Source organism: Hyalella azteca, unplaced genomic scaffold, assembly GCF_000764305.2.
Source record: "Hyalella azteca isolate HAZT.00-mixed unplaced genomic scaffold, Hazt_2.0.2 contig14273, whole genome shotgun sequence".
NCBI lineage: Eukaryota > Metazoa > Arthropoda > Malacostraca > Amphipoda > Hyalellidae > Hyalella > Hyalella azteca.
Genome location: NW_025944164.1, coordinates 296,815 through 317,102, shown reverse-complemented (window position 1 = coordinate 317,102; position 20,288 = coordinate 296,815). Strand labels below are relative to the sequence as shown.

General features: G+C 39.4%; 1 protein-coding gene across 3 annotated transcripts; it reads left to right on the top strand.

Moving 5' to 3' along the window:
- The first annotated feature begins 8,412 nt into the window (after positions 1-8,412).
- Positions 8,413-18,917, top strand: LOC108672607 (IST1 homolog). Of its 3 annotated transcripts, none has more exons than XM_047884011.1 (8): positions 8,413-8,583; positions 8,913-9,037; positions 10,209-10,293; positions 10,463-10,654; positions 11,039-11,176; positions 14,111-14,296; positions 15,414-15,593; positions 16,804-18,917. In XM_047884011.1, the coding sequence occupies exons 1-8, from the start codon at positions 8,440-8,442 to the stop codon at positions 17,020-17,022; spliced, it is 1,269 nt and encodes a 422-aa protein (XP_047739967.1). In that variant the 5' UTR covers positions 8,413-8,439; the 3' UTR covers positions 17,023-18,917. The 3 variants fall into 3 exon arrangements, with proteins under 3 accessions (XP_047739967.1, XP_018015796.1, XP_018015795.1); XM_018160307.2 differs by lacking the exon at positions 15,414-15,593 and adding an exon at positions 14,718-14,897; XM_018160306.2 differs by lacking the exons at positions 14,111-14,296; positions 15,414-15,593; positions 16,804-18,917 and adding an exon at positions 11,699-12,874.
- The last annotated feature ends 1,371 nt before the right edge of the window (positions 18,918-20,288 follow it).

The window sequence follows — 20,288 nt, the reverse complement described above, 5'->3', positions numbered from 1 at the left end:
CATTACTTGTTTCAGTTTCTGCTTAAAGTCTTTTCGCTTGACTACTACCCCAATCCCTCAAAACGGTCTTGCATAAGAAGATGCGGTACGCATCATAGCGTATTGAATAAGTTCAAAATAGGTTCGTTTTTTAGGTACAAAGATATCGTCCGGCAAGTGGCCCCAATCGCCCTTCTACATTGTGAGACTGGCGTCCTTCCCCTGCTCGCTCACCTAGACCTGGCTTGCGGTCAGTTCCTACTTCCTAGCCAGCGCCCTCTAGCCCTTCCATACTTCATTCCACCTTGCCTCTGCCCCTCTCGGGGACTGCACCATGAAAGCCTCCACCAAGTCGAGATTCGGCCACCTTGTTGCGCCTTTTCTTCCAGACGACGTCATGCTCGCAGGTGCCTATGGTGAGGCTAGGCGCTCCCTTTGCAGGGAGATCGGCTCCCGCGTTGTGGCGACCGCCGACAATAACGCTGTCCTGGGCTACCCCACCACCACCGATTGCATCAGAAGTGGCCTCGCTCCCTCGCCCGCCCCTACCGCTCGGCGCTATCCCAGCTGCGCTCGAGATATTGTAGTTCCCTGGCGTCCTACACCTTTAGGGTCGGACCGTCACTCGGACGCTCCCCTAGCACCGCATGCCCAGAGTGTGGGGTCCCAGAGTGTCCAGCATGCTCAGTGTCCAGCATCTCTTTGCTTGCTCCTCCTACCCCGCGTCCTGAGCGTCTCTTCATTGTGGGACAGACCTGTAGAGGCAGCGGCGTTCTTGGTCACCCTCCCTGCCTTCGCCCATCTCACTCCTCTTCCGATTCCTCTCCCTCGGCCACCAACGGAGCCTCCACCGCTACTAGCGTGACGGCGCAAGAAACAAGCTTAAATTTAAATCTGTAAGATTCTCAGTGAAGTCATGAGATTCTCAGTCATAGTTGGTTAAGTGGGGGCGCATGCCGGACGCCAGCTTTGCCAAACTTTACATTTAGTTCATATTCCTTTCCGTAGGTAAGAACGCTAAAGGGCATATCAACCTATAAGGTCAAGCGCTCAGAGCCATAGTGCCGGATTACCACAGTCACAAATTAAGCTTGCTAAAGGTAAGCATATGGCCATACTGCATCTGGCCAAACCTCTTCCGGCCTAACCTCTTCAGGTCTAACCTACACAAACTGCAACATTTCTCCACCCAAAACAAACCTGAGCGGACCTAAAATAACCTCATCATTTGCAGGAAGATAGAAAGGCGTTGCAAGTGTGCTGGCAGAGCCAGTCATTGGCTGCAAGAAGGTTGTGAGCCGGGACAGCGTGAATGGGTTAGGTCAGAAGAGGTAATGCCGGATGAAGAACTGCCTCCGTAAGATCGAACATGCTTAAGCATTGGCTGAAGACCTACGGTGCTACTATCTTTCGGCACTGCGTCGCTGGTCTGGATTAGGAAGTTCAAGCGTAATCTGTGGCTTCTAGCTCTGAGGCTGAGTAACGTTAATGCCTGGTGAGGCTGGGTGTTGGCTTCACGGCTTATTCAAGAGTAAAATTTGTGGCCTACGGCTGCGCCCCCCTTGGGTGTACGTTTCCGTTTGCACGGAATTTGATTCATTTTGAGTATTGTTATTCATTTATTCTGATAGCTTATTGTACTAAACAACCTTAAAATTAGGGCGTTATATTTTCATTCGACCTTCTTAATAGCACGTCATGTTAACTCAATAATATAAATCAACTATGTAAATTAAAATTATCGAACAAAAAACAACTCTTACGGTATGTGTTTCTTCTCGCAAGTGACACTCCATGATATAGATGATACTAAGACTAATTATTGTCCTAATTTGTACGTCGTCGCGACACTGAGAATGTGAAAAACCATTTCGTAGAGATGACCCGTGAGAAAATTATTTGATTTAAATGCAAACGTTTCATCTGCTTCACGAATAGCTAATAAATTTGTTTATTTTGTATTCATTTATTAATATTAGTTTTTGAGTTCTAGGCATAAAGTGCCTAATTCAATTATGGATTTTAAGATATGCAGCAAATGCAAATAATAATTAAATTAAACTTACCCAAGAACTCGTAGCGGACTCAAGGCTCAAACGCTGAACGCAACTTAACGCACAAATGAACAGCCCAACATGGTCAGGTAGATGTGCCATGTGCACGGGATTTTTTATTGACATATTATCAATCAGCGCTGTGCGCCGTTCTATCCTGGTAAAAAATATGCGCCGTGAGCCGTGCTCCTAAAAGGCTAAATAGATTAAATATGGACGCGTGTCAACGCAATCACACACCGTATACTCACGAACGCATATCCGCATCGTGTTGCTGTAGAGCAGTGGTTCCCAAACTTTTTCAGGCTGGCGCCCCCTTTGGCTCCCTAGTGAATTTCTATCGCCCCCCACAGACATACGCCTCTTTCTTGAAATTTAGTACGCTGCAATTTTTAGAGATAAAGGTTAAACATTAAACACAAATGTGTATTTCACAAAGAGAACCCCATTTAGTGAACCAATATGTTTTTCAGCTGTTTTAATTGTTTCAGCTCTAGAAACCTATATTGGACGTCGCGGGCGAATTTACGGCCGGACTCGTGGCCGGTCTCACGACCAATCTCCAAATTCAATTATCAAGCAATATCTCCCAAACTAATTAACGCAGCTCTAGGAAACTTGGAACACGTATTCATCAGAACTTAACGGTGATGTTTAGCTCGAAATTTTTTTTTCAAATTTCACCTTCATTCCTGAGTTACGCGTATATTGAGAAACAGGCCGAAATTCGCAGTGATCAAAGAATTTCTTGCTAACTATTGAACAGATTTGAACGCAATTTTGAATATACATTCCTAACTACCAAACGGTGATTTTATAGCTTATAAAATTTTTTCGATTTTACCTTCGTTTGCGAGTTTTTTTTTTCATTTCACCGTCATTCTTGATTTCACACTTCCTTATATTCGGCCCGTATCGCCGGGTAATTTGTCACTTGAATTCGAGGCGATCAAGAAATTTCTTCTAAACTACTGAACAGATTTCAACGAAACTTTGTATATAAATACTTTACCTCTCAACAATGATGTTTAGCTCGTGAAAAATTTTCTATTTTGCTTTCATTCGCGAGTTATACAGATATAGGAGGAACGACCGGCTTTTCTACCGGCCGGTCTAAGTAATCAAGAGCCTTATACGTATAACCGTATTACTCGCAAACGAAGGCAAAACGAAAAAATATTAAACATCGCCGTTGCTGAGGTTAGGTATTTAAATACTAAGTTTCGTTCAAATCTATTCAGTAGTTTGGAAAAATTTCTTTATTACTGCGAATTTAAGCACGTATTGCTGTTTAAATCACGAATGAAGTCGAAAAAAAAAAACTCGCGAACGAAGGCACAATCGAAAAAAAATTTTCACGAGCTAAACATTACCGTGCGGTAGTTAGGACTGTAAATTCAAAATTTCGCTCGAATCTGTTCAGTAGTTTGGAAGAAATTATTTGATCACTGTGAATTTCGGCCAAAACAAAATATTCAAGAAGAAATTGATCTCTTGATCTCTACAAAATATCTCTCTTCCAGTGTCTGTAACTAATTCTACAGAACGAACAAGGTTATCGTTACCAACAATCAAAGTAATTACCCTTCTTAATTTCCCAAGTACACGAGGGTGATCGCTATAAATTGGTACAATGTCTAGTATTTTAACAGTATTACTAAAAGTTACATTGCTGGACTAAGATCTTTCACGGAGTGAAGCAAGATGGTGTGAATGACAGCGTTTCCAAAAACATTGAAGTAAAAGTTTCTTGCGAGTTAAACATTTGGTAAGAATGGTCTTTTCATTGAAGGGTCTTTTCATTTCAATGATCATTGAATGGTCTTTTCATTTCAATTGCGCTCTGGTATGGCTTACACTAGACTTTACGAAAAACGACGCAACATTTCAAGAAGTTTCGAAGGGGTCTAGCTGAAGGTAACCAGAATCTTGACCGCAAATAATTCAAAGTCTCAATTAATCCACAATGATGATTCATTCGATGAGTTTCTCTTAAAATTAGTTTAGCTAGTCCCGAATTTTTAGACAACAAAATTGGAAATCAAGTTTGGTAACTCGGCACTTTGCGCGTAATCCTTGTTTAATTCGAATAATCTCAGACAGATCTAGGTGAAGTCTAAGCTGACGCACAATGCTCGTAATTTTAGCTTTACTTTCTCCTCTGAGAAAGGACAACGTTTCTGCAAATATTGAATGCTGACTAGCAAATATTAGTCTTATCTCTGCTGACCGCAATTTTGCGCAAGACAACCGGCCTCCAGAGTGATGCTTAAAGCATCCATGAGTATGCGCTGCTTCAAATTGTGGAGACGGGTAGCCTGCCGAAGACCACCACTGCCCTGGATGTAATGGACCATCATGATTCCTGCCTTCCGGAACGTAGCATTCGACACTTCAAGCCGTCCGTATCTAGGCCGTTGGTCGAACCAGCCCTCGGTCGAACGGCCACTTGTCGAAGGACGAAACATTTTGGAACAAAACTATGCTATCTGAAACCTAACCTCAGATGCGATGAACGTAAAATTACGTAATTTAACGATGCCTGGAAGCCATATTCGATCCGCGGCCTGGTGATGCACGGCAGGTGGTGGTCAAGGCCAGAAGAGGACAAAGCCGAGTGGTGCACGGCTGATTGGTGTAGGTCCGGAGAGATCCAAGGCGTTCGATTCAGGGCTTATTGGTGCACAAAATTGGTGGTGCACGGCTGCGCTCCCGTGAAGACATCTGTACATCCAGGCGACAATTCTGACGGCTTTACCTAATGAATTAAAATTAGTAAAATTTACGGGAAATTCCAAAGTAGGTTCTGGTGGCTTCTGCACTAATATATTACATATTTCAGGCATAATTTTGGTTGCATTAATTTATTAATGTAATTTTTTTTATATTCTTTGTTTGCATTAAGCACCCACTTAATGTTAAACGTAAAAGTGTTTCATTTCGACACTCATGTACTGCATTTGCCATTATAAATTCCTGTAGAGCCATTGTCTAAATGCGCCTTACGGTCTCTAGCATGATACGCTGCCTAATTTAGCGAGATTTAACGAACTATGACTGCAAAAAACTATTTCTAAATAAAATAAAGTATCTAATAAAATTGAATTCATACACGTGGCAGGGTGGCCCAGTAATTACAGTTCAGAGGACAAAGCCTGGCAATGAAGGTGCGGGTTCAATCCCCGCTGCCTGCGACGGTTTGATCGCAGGCAACGAGCTGTGGTGGTGCATTGGTGACTGGTGAGAGACTCTGTCTCCCGCACCCAGCGCCCGGGTTCGAGTCCCACTGAGGACAAGTTCTACCTGGAAGCTCAGCTCATGGTCAACTCAGCCATTCATCCAACTCTGGCTGATAAATGAGTACCTGGCTTGTCCAGGGTGTTGTGTAATGCAATAAAAGGGTTCTGGCGGGTCAGCGAGCCAGTGATGGTCGTAGAACTACCAGTGGTACCGAGTGCCCGGAAAAACTGACCTATCACCCTCCCTCCCTAGTCGCCACTACCAGGATGGGCAATTACAACAACAACACGGTTTGGTCAAAATCGGCAAGGATGTGAGACAGTAGAAATTAGAGCACCGAGTTGTGTGTTTGAGACGGGCAATGAGCTTGAGCTGTGAAAAGTACTGCGACGTTCAGAATCGGTGACAGGCGACTCTAAAAACCATTACTATTACTGTCAGTAAATCGATGGCAGCAGGTTTAGCTCATTTGATATCTCGATTACGAGGTATATTACATGACATGGAAGCCTAGTTAAGTTACATTTACTATTACTACTGTGTTATGTCATTTATAGCCTACCTTGAATGTGAAAAAAATTAAAATTGCAATCTGAAAGTTGTTACGTAGGTTATCATATTACGAATCACAATAGCGTATTAAGATTGCAGTTCTGCTACCACACTTCATTGAATTATCCTGCCATTTTCTAAAATTCAACAATCTCTTTTCCAGCAAAGTTTGCGAACTAGATGGAAACAGCAGACTCGACCACTCTGCTGTTGTGGTCGAGTTCCGGTTGACATGACATCCGGTTGCTTATTTTAACGCTAATTTCGCAGCCGCCTGTTGCGCCGCGTGGAGTCGATAGATGGCCGAGATTTGGGACGACCGCCGCCGACACCTACACTAAAAGAAAATATTTAGGTTGTTTTGCGCAAACTGCGCAGAGCAATGCTTCAAAAAAATCATAATGCGCGGGAGTCATAAGTCTTCTGACCTTGGGTGCTTGCTGCAGCCATTCTCTTGCCCAGTAAAGCCCAAGTCTCTTCCTTTTATCTGCAACTAATGACAGAGATCTGCCAGGCTGGGCAGTGCATACTGCAAAAGCACTCGAAGCCTTCAAATCTAATTATTAAAAAAATAATGCGCGAGAAAATTGCCCTACGTAAAAGATACGTCATCCCAAGCATGGCAGCCCATGGTAGTTATTTTAATTCCGAATTCGGAACTGATGTACCGGTGGACAAAATTGAGAATATAACCAATCATTGTCAGAAAAATTCGTTTCAGATATAAACGTAATTTTGTTTTCTACATAAATTTCCTTAATTTCTAAAAGCGCCAGTTTTGGGCAGCTGAACAACAGCTCATATTATGTTTCTGAATTTTTAACGGATCTACTTGGAATCCAAAAAATAAGTAATTGTTAGCTATGTGCCGGGGGATGAATTATTAGATTTATTCATTTTCGATCATTATTTCGTTTTCGATGGAAGCAAAAAATAGAAATATTTGCGCACCCATCAATAGCTCATGAGTCACAGCTGTAGGGGTCGAGTCGTACATGAGTGATTGAATGTTTCAGTGTAACTAGTGTAGTGTAACGGAAGGTGGGGCTGAGGGAAGGTATCGCCGTATCGGTGCTTGTACGTAGTTGTACCCTGCACTGACTCTTCGTGACTTCGTCAATTGTCATACTTTAGGTGTTCCCAGTCCAAATCTAAATTTAGAAACAAATTCAATATCTAGAAGCTTTTAGCTACCATAGTAGTCTAATTTCGAGTAAAAATATAAGACTGATTTCCGGATTGAACAGTATACATTACACAGTTACATCGCAAGATTTGAGAGCCTCAAATTTTTTATTATTAATTTACTATCATGAATGAACCAAAAATTTAACATTTTTTTATTATAATTTAGCAGTTCCAGGCTGTGTTGCTGCAAAGTCAAATTTTGAGGCCTGGCTGCCAGACAAAACTTATATATTTGTTCAACTTTTCTTTTGTGTTAAATCACTATGTCTATGATGATGTCATCAATGACTCATATAACTGACTAGCCTAAGTTGTGGGGTCAGCAGTCAGCTTGATGGAATCCAAGGAATTGCTGTTAATGCATTGATTGCAATTTGCATTCAATGTTGTGTTGTGCCAACAGGATGTTTTGCTTATAGTATAGTTATTAGTGATCAACCCATTATAAATATTGTGTCAGGTAATACATATATATTTAGTTATTTATATACCTATTGCTTTATTTAAATTCAACCCTGAATTTCAGAGTCAGATAAAGATGCATTCAGAAAATAAGCTCATAGCACAATTATTATGTCACAATAACATAAATCAATGTGAAACAAAATGTATACCTAGGTACCTTGCTACCTAGCTATCTAGAATAACTATCTTATTTGCTAATAAATACCAAATCTAAAGACTAAAGAAGACTAGATTTAAAAAGGATGATAAGTGATTGAAATTAAGATTTACTCTTAATTTCACACCATTTTAATTGGGTTAAGTGAATTCACTATAAAATAGATTGTAAAAAACATACCTGAAACAGCAGGAAATGTTTTAGTAACAACTAACAACCATCATATATTTTGGAGAAATAAATCATAGTTTAGGTTAATTACCTTTCATTCTATGATGAAATGATGCCCAGTGCGCAGGTAATTCTATAGGTATATAATATGGCATTCTGTGCAGTGTGCACAATTTTGTGATGACCATGGGACTGATGATACATTAATTTTTTGATAAGTGACCCTTTTTTTGCTGTGCAAGGTAAATGTAATCAAAATTCTTGGGTGTTGAAAAATTTTTTTGTTAACTGGACTTACTGGAGCCTTTGCTAACTGAGGTTATTTTGGTTAAACTGTAAATGTGTTTTTTGGGGTGTCCCTTAGTTACTACCCTGGGGGCCGGGGAGATGTCCTTAATTACGCTGTCACGCGGAAATTTGTATGGCTGCAATTGAACCTGCCATATTTTCCCAAGACTAAAATTCAATCCTAGTTTATGTTTAAGTAAGATAGGAAGTATGAATAGTAAGGGTAATATCAATAACTTTCCTCAAATATAAAGATTTTTCCAATGAGCCCTCTTGTTCTAACACATTCAATTCAATAAAAAAAATTTAATTATATAATAATGATATCATTTCAGATTTTACACAATGTTCAGTTCAGGGCCAAGCTATGCAAAGCTCAAAACAAATTTACGTTTGTCAATTAACAGACTTAAGCTCCTTGAGAAAAAGAAAACAGAATTGACTCAAAAGGCCAGAAAAGAAATAGCTGACTACATTGCTGCTGGCAAGGTGAGATAATAAAATATAATTTATTTCACACGTATATATTGCCAAATGCCACTGCCAAGTTTTTCAGTTGGTTGCATGTGTGTGTTGCTTAACAAATGACTACATCAAGTCATTAGTCATTTGTCCATTATATTTATTTGTCTAGTTATACTCAATCCATTTAGTTGGCTCCCTCAAATTAAGTACCTACTGAATAAAAGTTATCCCAAAAAATTCCTATATTGTGTTCAGTGTTATCAGATCTTTCTTTTATTCAATGCTCAATGCAACTGTATTCCTTACTTATTAATGTGACAAAATTCTTTCACTAACAAAAATTATTCCTGCAGATTGAGCGAGCCAAAATTCGAGTGGAGCACATAATTCGAGAGGACTACCTAGTTGAAGCCATGGAGGTCACTGAGATGTACTGCGACCTTGTCCTGGCAAGATTTGGCCTTATCCAGCAAATGAAGTATGTTAATATAATTGCTTAGCTCTGCCTGTAATTATACCATAATAGGGGGTTACTTAGAATCCCGGGGTAACTTGGACCACTTACAGTTTTTTAACAAAAACCCCCAAAAGTCAAAAACTATTTGACATAGAAAAATTTTGTCAATGGCCTAATACCTAAAAATTAAAGGCCTAATACTGAGGCTGCGTAACACAATAGAAAGCTAAAAAATTATGCATATCTAATAGGTTAAAAATGAAAAATGTGACCCACGAAAAAGAGCTATTATTGAAAGCNTGTTTCAATTTAAGTTTAATAAAAAAAAAGTAGTCTAAGTTACCCCCTTTTACGGTAATAGTTTAAACTCATTTATTGATGCATAATTTTCCATAAAACCCTTAAACTGACCTAAAGTCAACAACAGAAAATTCTTATAAATTTCACATGTTTTAATGGAAAATTTTAAGAAGCCAGCATCATTAGTAGTGTGCAACAACAAAATCTCCCAGAAGAATTGCAAACCTTCAATGTACCACGCAAAGAAGAAATTAATGAAATAAAAGTAATCTATTGACATTTATATATTAATTTTATCTGGAGGATGTATATGAGATGAATGTATTGTATCCATATTGAGAGCATTTTATGCCTCTACAAATTCTACCAGTATTCAAATCTATTTTTTGTCTTCACACAAAAGTTTATCAAGCCTATTTTGCGTTAGGCACATGTGTTTGATTGAACCTGAAAGGAATGCATTTGCTTAGAAGTCATTGTCAGTGCAAATATGTATTATACCAAACAAATGAACAAAGTTGCGATTTATTTCTGTCGAAAAGGAATAAGGATTATGCAATTCTCATTAAATGCTCCAAAATTGTAACTTAAAACCTTGAAAGAACCATGATCGGTCTCAATATTACACTATTTGATGTAAATTCCTGCTGCTGTATGTGGTATATGCACTTTAACCAGTAATATTACCTCTGTCATAATGGTCAGTTAAGTTTTTTTATTGTAGTTGCATCACACGGGGGCGGTATGTCAGACTGACATTCTTGGACACATAGTTAATTTTGGCTTGTGTTTTACGATTGGAACTTTGATTGTGAATATTAACATGTTCTCTCACAAATTTGCTCACCTTATGAATGCCCCCACTATCATGACGTTTCTAACCTCATTGCAGAGACCTGGACCCTGGTTTAAGTGAGGCCATCTCGTCTCTTGTGTGGTGTGCTCCTCGACTCATGTCCGATGTGCCAGAGCTCAAGGTAAGACTGGTGTCATTACCGTTGTGCAGCAATAATTACTGCATCATATTCTTACCATACTTGTTACATATAAAAATGTTGTCTTCTTGAAAATTATTATTCTAATGAATTTAATAATTATTTTCCTGTATTCTATGTACATGTAGCTAAAAAAATGTTTTATTTGCAGATTGTTGCGGATCAGTTTGCACTGAAGTATGGCAAGCCGTACGCCGTCGCGTGCCGGGAGCAGTCCATCAGCACCATCAGTGAGAAGCTCATCCACAAGCTCAGTGTTCAGGCGCCACCTAAAGTTCTCGTGGAAAAATATCTCCAGGAAATTGCCCACAACTACAATCTGGAATACACGCCAGACCCTCAAGTACGTACTACTTTTGCGTACTTGAGGGTACTTACAAACAACATTACATTTTTTGCGAACAAACTACGTTTTTGCATGAAGTTTTTTTTTTCCTTTTGTCACAAATTTTGAATTCAGCTTATAGTGGTGTACAAGTTTGATTTTGTTTTAGTTAGTTTACTACCTAATTGGCACCATCAACTCAGCTAGTTGTTTGCCTGTTGAGTACATTGGAAGTTAGTACGGTTACATGCATTTGTCAATGAAAGTGATTTTAAATAACACTGAATTATATAAACATTGTGTGGAGTTATAAAAAGAGGCTTGTACTTCTAATTACAGTTCGTGTAAAGCTTTAATGCACCACACCACCACTGAGTAAAACTCATTATTTCTTCATTGCAGATCATGCGCGAGTCAGAATGGGGGGCAGATGCACTCATCACCCTGGATGATGTAGGCAAGAGTGATGGGGCAAGTGGAGGGGCTTCAGGGGGAGGTGGCGGTGGAATCCCCCAGCAGCCTTTCTCATACCCAAATAAAGTGAGTTCCTTTTGGTGTGGTGTGGGGAAGACCGTGGAACTGGTCGACTGGTTTAACAGCTGTACAAATTTTCAAAACTGATGAACATTCTACTAAAAGTGAAATCAGGAGTGCGGTTATTCGGTATTTACATTAAAGATTCTGCATTTCTAGATAGTAAATACTCTACTATAAATACTCGAAGAAACGTGTTTTACTCCAATGAACTAGATCATAAAAAGGTTACAATTGTCCGGTATAGCATCTGGCGCTTCATATTCATCATTCATATTTTAATCTCTTATTTACACAGCCTGATGCATTGATATTTTTCTACTCTGTGTGCTGCTTAGGGGAAACCTCTTAGTGTCCAAAGCCTTTTGCCAAGATGTTGAAGTCCACGAGTTTAATTCGTTTACCGATTTTATCTAATAACTTAACTAAATTTTATTCTACTGCCTATCAGTTTAGTTTTGACACAAAGATGGCTCATTCCTTGGACTTGAACATCTTGGTAAAAAAGGTCTTTGGTTTCGTTTTCAGGATTACACTGAGGATTCAACTCCATTGGACTTGAGCTCGCTGCATCTGGCAAATTCTCCTATTAGTGGAGGTGCATTTTCAAGCCCCAATGGATTCTCAACCCCCAATGGATTCTCAATCCCCAGTGGAAATGGATATCCTTCACCCAGCGAATATAATCCACTCTTTAACGGAGTTCAAAACGGACATAATTCGCCTCATCCAGATAACGGAGCTTGTCGCCAAGAGTCAACTTCCACTGATTTCCTGGCAACATCGATGGGAGATCTGCCTTGCCATGCCTCGTCAAGTTCAACTAACATTCCCATCAACGGCTGGGCTCCCCGTGTGCTCCTCACCAACCCTCAGTCTCTGACTAACTGCTTCGAGGAATTCAGTTCTCTGGTCTATGCTCGAGAACCCGACGTGGTCGTTGTGTCAGAGACATGGTTTTCCTCTAGCCGCCCTGCATCGCAGTTCCAGCTAAACGGCTACCGGCTCTTCCACGACGATAGAGAAGAAGGCCGTCGTGGTGGAGGGGTTGCAATCTACGTGAAAACTAGCGTAACTATTTCTATGATTCCCTGCGAGACCATCATAGAAGTTGACATTCACGTACCAGAGGTGAAAGTGCCGCCTGAGCTGGAGTGTCTATGGATATGTGTCGGTGGTAACACATTCGTTTGCGGTGCTTACCACGCACCCAATTCGACTACTGGCAAGCTTCTTCTCGATCACATTGTCAACACCACGCTCGATCTCAGACGTCGGTTCGGGGGCGATAAAATACGTATTATTGTAGCTGGAGACTTCAATCATCTAGCATGTGATCGACTGAATGCTGCGCTGGGAGTGCGCAATATGGTGCAGGAACCCACGCACCTCAACAGCACCATCGACCTCATACTTACTGATACTCCTGACCACTACAACCTCCCGCTGCTGCTGGCGCCGCTACACCACAGCAAACATTGCTGCGTTGTCCTCGATCCTAAGATTTAATTTCTTCGAGACAACGCCATTAATTTTGATGACTTTACTGTTAATTGAAATTTTTGCATAATTAATCTGTTTCTTATTTAATAAATAAGCTCTTGATTGTTGTTGATGCTTTGTTTGACAGTTGTTATGTCCTAATGACCAGGCTGCCATTCAGGCAGTGTTGCTAATGATCGTGTATGTGATGTTGTTGTTGTTGTAATTGCCCATCCTGGTAGTGGCGACTAGGTAAGGAGGGGGTGATAGGTCAGTTTTTCCGGGCACTTGGTGCCACTGGTAGTTCTACGACCATCACTGGCTCGATGTTTAATGTATGTAATCATGTGTATCGATGTCTAATTATATTGCCGACTTTGCAGTTGGTTCCATGTTTTAATTTGGTAGTAATGAAACCTGTCTTACTGTGGTATATTATTTGACTCCTAAAATATTTTATAACCGCAATTTATTATTCCGACAATTTTATATTCCTCTTAATCTTTTAAATGCGTGTAATTTTGTGTTTAAATCTATTTATCTCCAAGCTCTAGTGCTTTATGGACTCAGAAGCAACGACCTCAATTTTTTCATTGACTGATGCCATGTTTTTAATCACATTTCTGAATTGTTGTTAATTTTACGATTTAATAATATATTACTGATGATCTTAGTACTATTTCCCTGAATTTTTTTTTGCAAATTTTTGTTGCATTCAAGCAGTAAAAGTTTGTAATTAAATGGTTTTGGACAATTGTTTACTCATACATTGTATTCTTAGATGTTACTGTGTCTTATAACATCAAATTTATGTTTTTGCTGACCGAAGTTGCTGATGTTTGTAAATGTTTGATTGTGTACATGCATCCCTTATTTTCCTATATTATCATATGCATAGAGTAATTTCCTCATCATACGTGTCTGCACTCTGCAATGTAGCTGGAAGCGCTTGAGTGATGAACTGAGTAAGTTTTTACCTGACGCATATCTCGCTATTCTTTGTTAATTGTGTTCTGTTTACTTGCAATATTCTAGGTACCTATCATTTGTTCTCATATTCTCTTCAAATTCCTCTTCTAATTCGTACAATTTTTGAACAATTGACTTCACTCCTACCTGTGTAAAATAAACGTGTCAGTAATCAGATATCAATTTCGAAGTTTGCCTCTTGAAAGCAGGCACTTTGGCTGTCATTAACATAACACTTAACATTGAATTATTAACTATCTCAGGGATTAAACTTCATTATTCTCTGTCTTTTTACATAAATTACCAACTTCACTTCATTAGGCTACATTTTCAATGGAATGTTACTATCGAGCTCGCTGCTTATATGAAGTTGGAAATGGAAATCATGTGAGTCCAGTGCAGCAACTCGTAAGAATCGCTCGTGAATTGTAACTAGTACGAATTTATTTCACTTGAATAAATTATTGACTTGCCTTTTTTTCCGTGCAGGCTGCAGAAGCAATGGCGTCTAGCAGCGTTGACTTGAATCTGCCGAACGTGCCCGGAATGGCCGCGTACCCTCAGCCCTTCGTGTACCCCACCCCCACAGCCCCGTTCAACTACCCCGGCCCTCCTGGGGGACCTCCACCTCCTCCAGAAGTCGAGCCTGAAGAAGATCCTCTCGTGCCTCCCGCTGTGCGTTTCACTCATCTTTTATTCACTGTATCTTTGTAAAAATTGTATTCATTTGCTTTAAATCTTTGCTTAGCGTCATGGTGATGCATTTGTCTTCTCACTTTTGGCCTTGGTCCATTTCCTGGCACAGCTATAAATATTTCTTTTTTTTTCTATTCATGTTATTTTAATTCAAGGTTCTGTACGTTGTTTTTCCATTGTTTTATGCATAAGCAGTTCAATGGACAGGGCCTTTGACTATCAGATTTAAATGTAAATTCCACCTCACGATTTCTGGCGCACCGCTAGACGCTTTCATGACGCAATCGTGACGCGACGCGCTAACCAATCACCAGCACACAACACACGCACGACGCTCCCATGATTCCCGACGCCCCATGACGCATGACACACCGAGTCACGCCCCTTCCCCTCCCCACAGCGTCACGAGTTCCCCACTGGGGACGCTGGCACCTGGAATGACACGAGGCTGAGCAGCTCCCCTCCTCCTCCCTACACCTCCATTGGGACGGTGTCCCCGCCCTCCGCACCCCCCTCCTCCCTGCCGGCTGCCGCCCCCTCGCACAGCAAGCTCAACTTCCCTCCTGACGTCCCCGCCACGGTATCTCCACACCCGCCGTTCATCTGATACTCTAGCCTGATAACGCATATAACGCTATAATAATCTGTTGAGTTTATATTCTTTAGATAAAGAATTAATATCTCCTAAAATATTCTAGCACATCTATCCTTATTGGTTTATTTTCATTATCATTTTTCATGTCAGTTGATCCTCTTATCAATATATATAAAATTTATCCGATTTCTGTTATTTCTATTTTCAAAATTATTCCTATCAATAAACACACTGACACTTGCTTAGGTTGTATTCGGTTTCGAATTATTATTCGTGTTTATTTAACCGTAATCGTTTATTTTAATTATATTGATGGCACTTGCTGACTGCATTCAATAGTTGCTGTCGTTTTTTCCTGATAACTCTATATACTTTATATTTTAAGCATCTGTTAACACTCTACGTGACGCGACGCGCTAACCAATCACCAGCACACGACACACGCACGACGTACTCACGGCGCACGAATGACGCACCGAGTCACGCCTCTTTCCCCCACAGCGACACGAGTTCCCCACTGGGGACGCTGGCACATGGAATGACACGAGGCTGAGCAGCTCCCCTCCTCCCCCCTACACCTCCATTGGGACGGTGTCCCCGCCCTCCGCCCCTCCCTCCTCCCTGCCGGCTGCCGCCCCCTCGCACAGCAAGCTCAACTTCCCTCCTGACGTCCCCGCCACGGTATCTCCACACCCGCCATTCATCTGATATTCTAGCCTCATAACGCATATCACGCTATAATAATCTGTGGAGTTTATATTCTATAGATTAAGAACTAATATCTCCTCAAATAATCTAGCGCATCTATCCTTATTGGTTTATTTTCATTATCATTTTTCATGTCTGTTGATCCTCTTATCAATATATATCAAATTTATCTGATTTCTGTTATTTCTATTTTCAAAATTATTCCTATCAATAAACACACTGACACATGCTCAGGTTTCATTCGGTTTCGAATTATTATTCGTGTTTATTTAACCGTAATCGTTTATTTTAATAATATTGATGGCACTTGCTGACTGCATTCAATAGTTGCTGTCTTTTTTCCTGATAACTCCATATACTTTATATTTTAAGTATCTGTTAACACTCTAGCTAACTGTGTTATTTTTCTCCTTGTATGAGCTTGGGATCGCTTTTGTTTTTCATTTCATATCGTTCATGATGTTAGTATATTACTGCGCACTTTCTCGCATGACAACATTACCTAATAGTCTTTTAGAGAACATTAGCCGTTAGCATATTATGCTAGTGCTAAATCCCTGTGGCAAATGCATGTTTTCTCCTGCGCTGTATCTAGATTATTTCAAGTATTGCGTTCTGGCAATGATATGTGATCGTATGATAATTATGAAGGATCGTATGCTAGATATAGGTGGACGTCTCTACTCATCACCTTTGATGTTTTAAAATGAACTCAAATAATCATGATTGTATATCTTATATGATTATTCTGGGAGATATGCTAATTAATGTTGGAAGGTTCGTGTTCTATTTTCTAATAACTATTTCGCTTTTCAACCCTCACCTATCAATTTTTTCATGAAATGTCTGCTTGCTTTTGAATCTATTGCTTGCTTTTGAATCTATCTATTTTTCCATTTCTTGGTTGATTTGCTGTTTTCCAGTAACTTCGACAATATTGCGTGCAATATATTTTCTTTGGCCGCTCACTTGGAAACGCTTGAGTTGCGTTTGACCATTGAAGATCTGAAACTCGTTCTAATCAACTAATAATTATAGTTCTAAAGGCAGCAAAACTGTTGCTAACTTTTTTACGTGCATGTATTCCACTGCCATGTGGTTGATTGCCACAGAATGAGGAGCTTATAGAGTTGGTCCTTAACTTATATATATTTACCGAAATGCAAGTTCCATTTAATTGCAGTCTGATGAGGACCGCAAGCAGCCGCCGCAACCTTCGCCCCGGTCTAAGTTCGGTGTTGACAGCGACGCTGCTGGCGACGACCTCGGGTTCTCGTTGCCAGACCTGCCCAACGTGCCAACTCCGTCAACAAACGCCAACAACGACGCATCTCCTACCAACGCCGATGACATCGACTTCGACGACCTCAACAAACGCTTCCAGAACCTCAAGAAGAAATGAGGCATTTAACCCATTAAAGATTGGCTTCGTGCAAACGTTGTTCTGCATTTCTTATTAACAAATTGACTTTCGTATACTTTCAGTGTAGGATCAGACTATTTACGTGCCGGAATTCTTACTCATTTTAAAATCGGGCCATTGCTGCGAAATAGATTGACACATATTTTGGACATCGCATTCAGTTGTTCAAACTTTGCATTTTATTTTACCAGGGTTATACTCAAGTTTGGTTTTAGTTGCTTTATGGTCAGTAATGAGAAAATTAAAAACTCTTCAACATATTTATAGGCAGTCTGTGAATCTAAAAACCCTTTTTTAATGGCGAATAAAAGCAAGAAGTACTTGAGTAATTTCAACACTTTGTGTAGGTACTCAAAATGTGAATTAAAACTCTTAATATATATCTGTCATTATCCATAATATTATTCATTTGATTTATGTGTGATTTCTGATGGTACATAGTTTCTTTGAGCAGTTTTGACAACTAGCCATTTCTTCCCCTGTCAATTAATTTTACTCACCTTTTCCGTAGTGTTTACGCTGGCAGAACTTGTATCAATGAATGTCACAAACTATTAATGTTTATTAAATATCTATCCCTATATTTATTCACTCATATGTTGAGTGGATTTTTTCATCAGAGGAGGACCTTTATAGTTTCAGAAAGATAAAGAGAAGAATTTACTTGCTGTTTCCTTATCTCACCACTTGTCGTGACTCGGTTTGATTTATTATGCATTTTCTATGTATCGAATTCCGCATACAACCTTGTTTGAATACCGGTATGTGTGCTTGATAATAAAAATTGCATTGGTGACAATAATGCTAATTATCATGGCACTATATGTTAAAAAATATTATATGATGATTAAAAAAATTATTATATGATTATAAAAGTTATATTATATTATTTTATGTTGATTTAAGAAAAGTTACCATCATTTGATCATTTAACATTGTGATAAAATTGACTAAATTGTGTATTTCATAGACTGGTCATCAACTTACTAGTCGAGGTGGTCGCATTATTATTGTTTCAGTAGCTGGGATATTTGGAGTAAAGTTGTTTTTCGCCTTTTCGTCCAATTTATTAGACGAGTTCGCCGTCGTCATGGGCATGGTTGAATTACATGTAATAATTCAACCATGGTCATAGCAGTCTTCACGTTAAAACTCGCAGTGCCTTAATAACCTATTATATTCCTAAAGTATAACTCTCTTGCAAGCGCTCGTACATCTTGATTTTTTAATTTATGTGTTCCCTGATCTTTAATACTCCTTGTGGAATATAAATCTTGTGCTATAGGTGGTCACAGGTTAATGAGGTTATAGGTTTTCAATATAAATTTAATATCTTAGTTTCTTTCTTGAGGGGGTTTTACTTTCAGTCGATGCGCCTGTTCTTCTGGCGAGCGTAGGCTTATAACGTTACGACACCATATCGTTGATATATAGGCATTATTTCAGTATATATATCTATCTAAATATATATTCTCTGATGAACTTGAACCCTTGGGTGCTGCCTGAACTAATGCTTGTCTATTCTTCGCTGAGATAACCTGGACTGCTCCATTGATTTTATCGTTATTCGAAATAAATGAGCTGGGTTGTATGAATGAAATGCTGTTCATATTCTCAGGCTTTTCTGCATTCTAATTATGTGGGTAACATTCCATAGGGGATCTCCAAATTATTGTATACAATACGAGTGACTGAACAATAGTCCATGCCCATTTGAAAGCTAACTGTCTTCAATAACACGTTTGTAGGCACTGATGTAAAAATTTACGATATCGTTAACGTTAGGTTCGAATATTAGGTTGAGTTTTATTGAAGAAGTTGAAATGATGCACTTTAATCAACTTAATCACCACTCTATGTTAAAAAGTCTATTCGAAATTTTAGTATTATTGTCCTGAACTTGTGCACGTTTGTTGTTTGTGCGTCACCTTTAGAAGATTGAGCTGTTAGTTTATCTCATCATTGTTCATGAACGGTATGTATCAGATTAAACTACGCTAGAGTCGCAACCCTTCAATTAATTCTTCCATGAAACGCATTGACTATTGCTTGTACTCAAAATAGCAGATGACCCTTATTCATCAAGCCGTCCGTTACCAAATTTTAGACATTAAGGTTTTTGGGGCGTTGAAGTGATCACTTGGCACTCAATATGTCTGGATGTCTCCTCCAATTTAGTGTGTCTGTAAATATTGGAGGCTTCAAGCATGTAAAAATAAAGGGAAAGAAGCTGTCCCGCGTCCGAGACATCATTTTTTTCGAATTCACTGCGAATGCTGTTGACTTTTATTCGAAGTCAATTTTACAAGTTTGTCACTGCTAACTGTTTAGTTTAGAGTTCATCCAAAACTTTGCGTATCTAAATGGCTATATTGTTTTAAGAGTAAAGTGTGTTATTCCATATCAAGTTTTAATTTAAAATCCATCAGATTCTCAATGAAGTCATGAAATAAAGTAATTGTTTTGGCGCATGTTTCCGTTCGTACGGAATCGAATTCGTTTTGAGTATTGATATTCATTTATTCTGATGGTTTATTGTGCTAAACAACCTTTAAATTAGGACGTTAGTTTTTTATTTGACCTTGATAGCACGTCTCGTTAACTCTAGCATATAAATCAACTACATAAATTATAATTATCTAACAAACAACCACTCTTATGGATCTCTTTTCGCAAATCACTCTCCATGCAAAACTCGCATAGTGATAGTGGCAACTGGCAAACAAGTGATTTTTTAGAATCGGTTCATTTTTAATTTTCTCATTTACTCAAGATTTAAACTATTATCTTATGTCTGACGATACTGGTATCCATGATACTACAGGTCAGTCTGGACTCTGGTCTACTTATTGGACTTGAAATTGAACTCAAAGTGTTGAAGGAGAGTCTAAAAACGCTCTGCTTTCAGAGTTTCAGTGCTTTGCCAGAATCCAGTTGACACTTGACACTAACTCACTAAACAAATTGCAAACTAGTAGTAGGCTAGTAGCCTAGGCCCTAGGGCAAAAAATATTTGTCTGGAAAAATCTGGAGCAAAAAAAATATTTGCCATATTAAAAAATGTTACTTACATAAAAGTTGCACACAGGTGACAGGTGTTGGCTTGAAAACGTAATTGACGGAATTTGCCTATCTCATTCCAAAAAAAAGGGCAGCCATTTCTATGTGACGAGGTAAAAAGGGACATCCCCCTGGGGTAATTAGGGACACCCCCTGAGGTATTTGTTAGATACACACCACTGTGC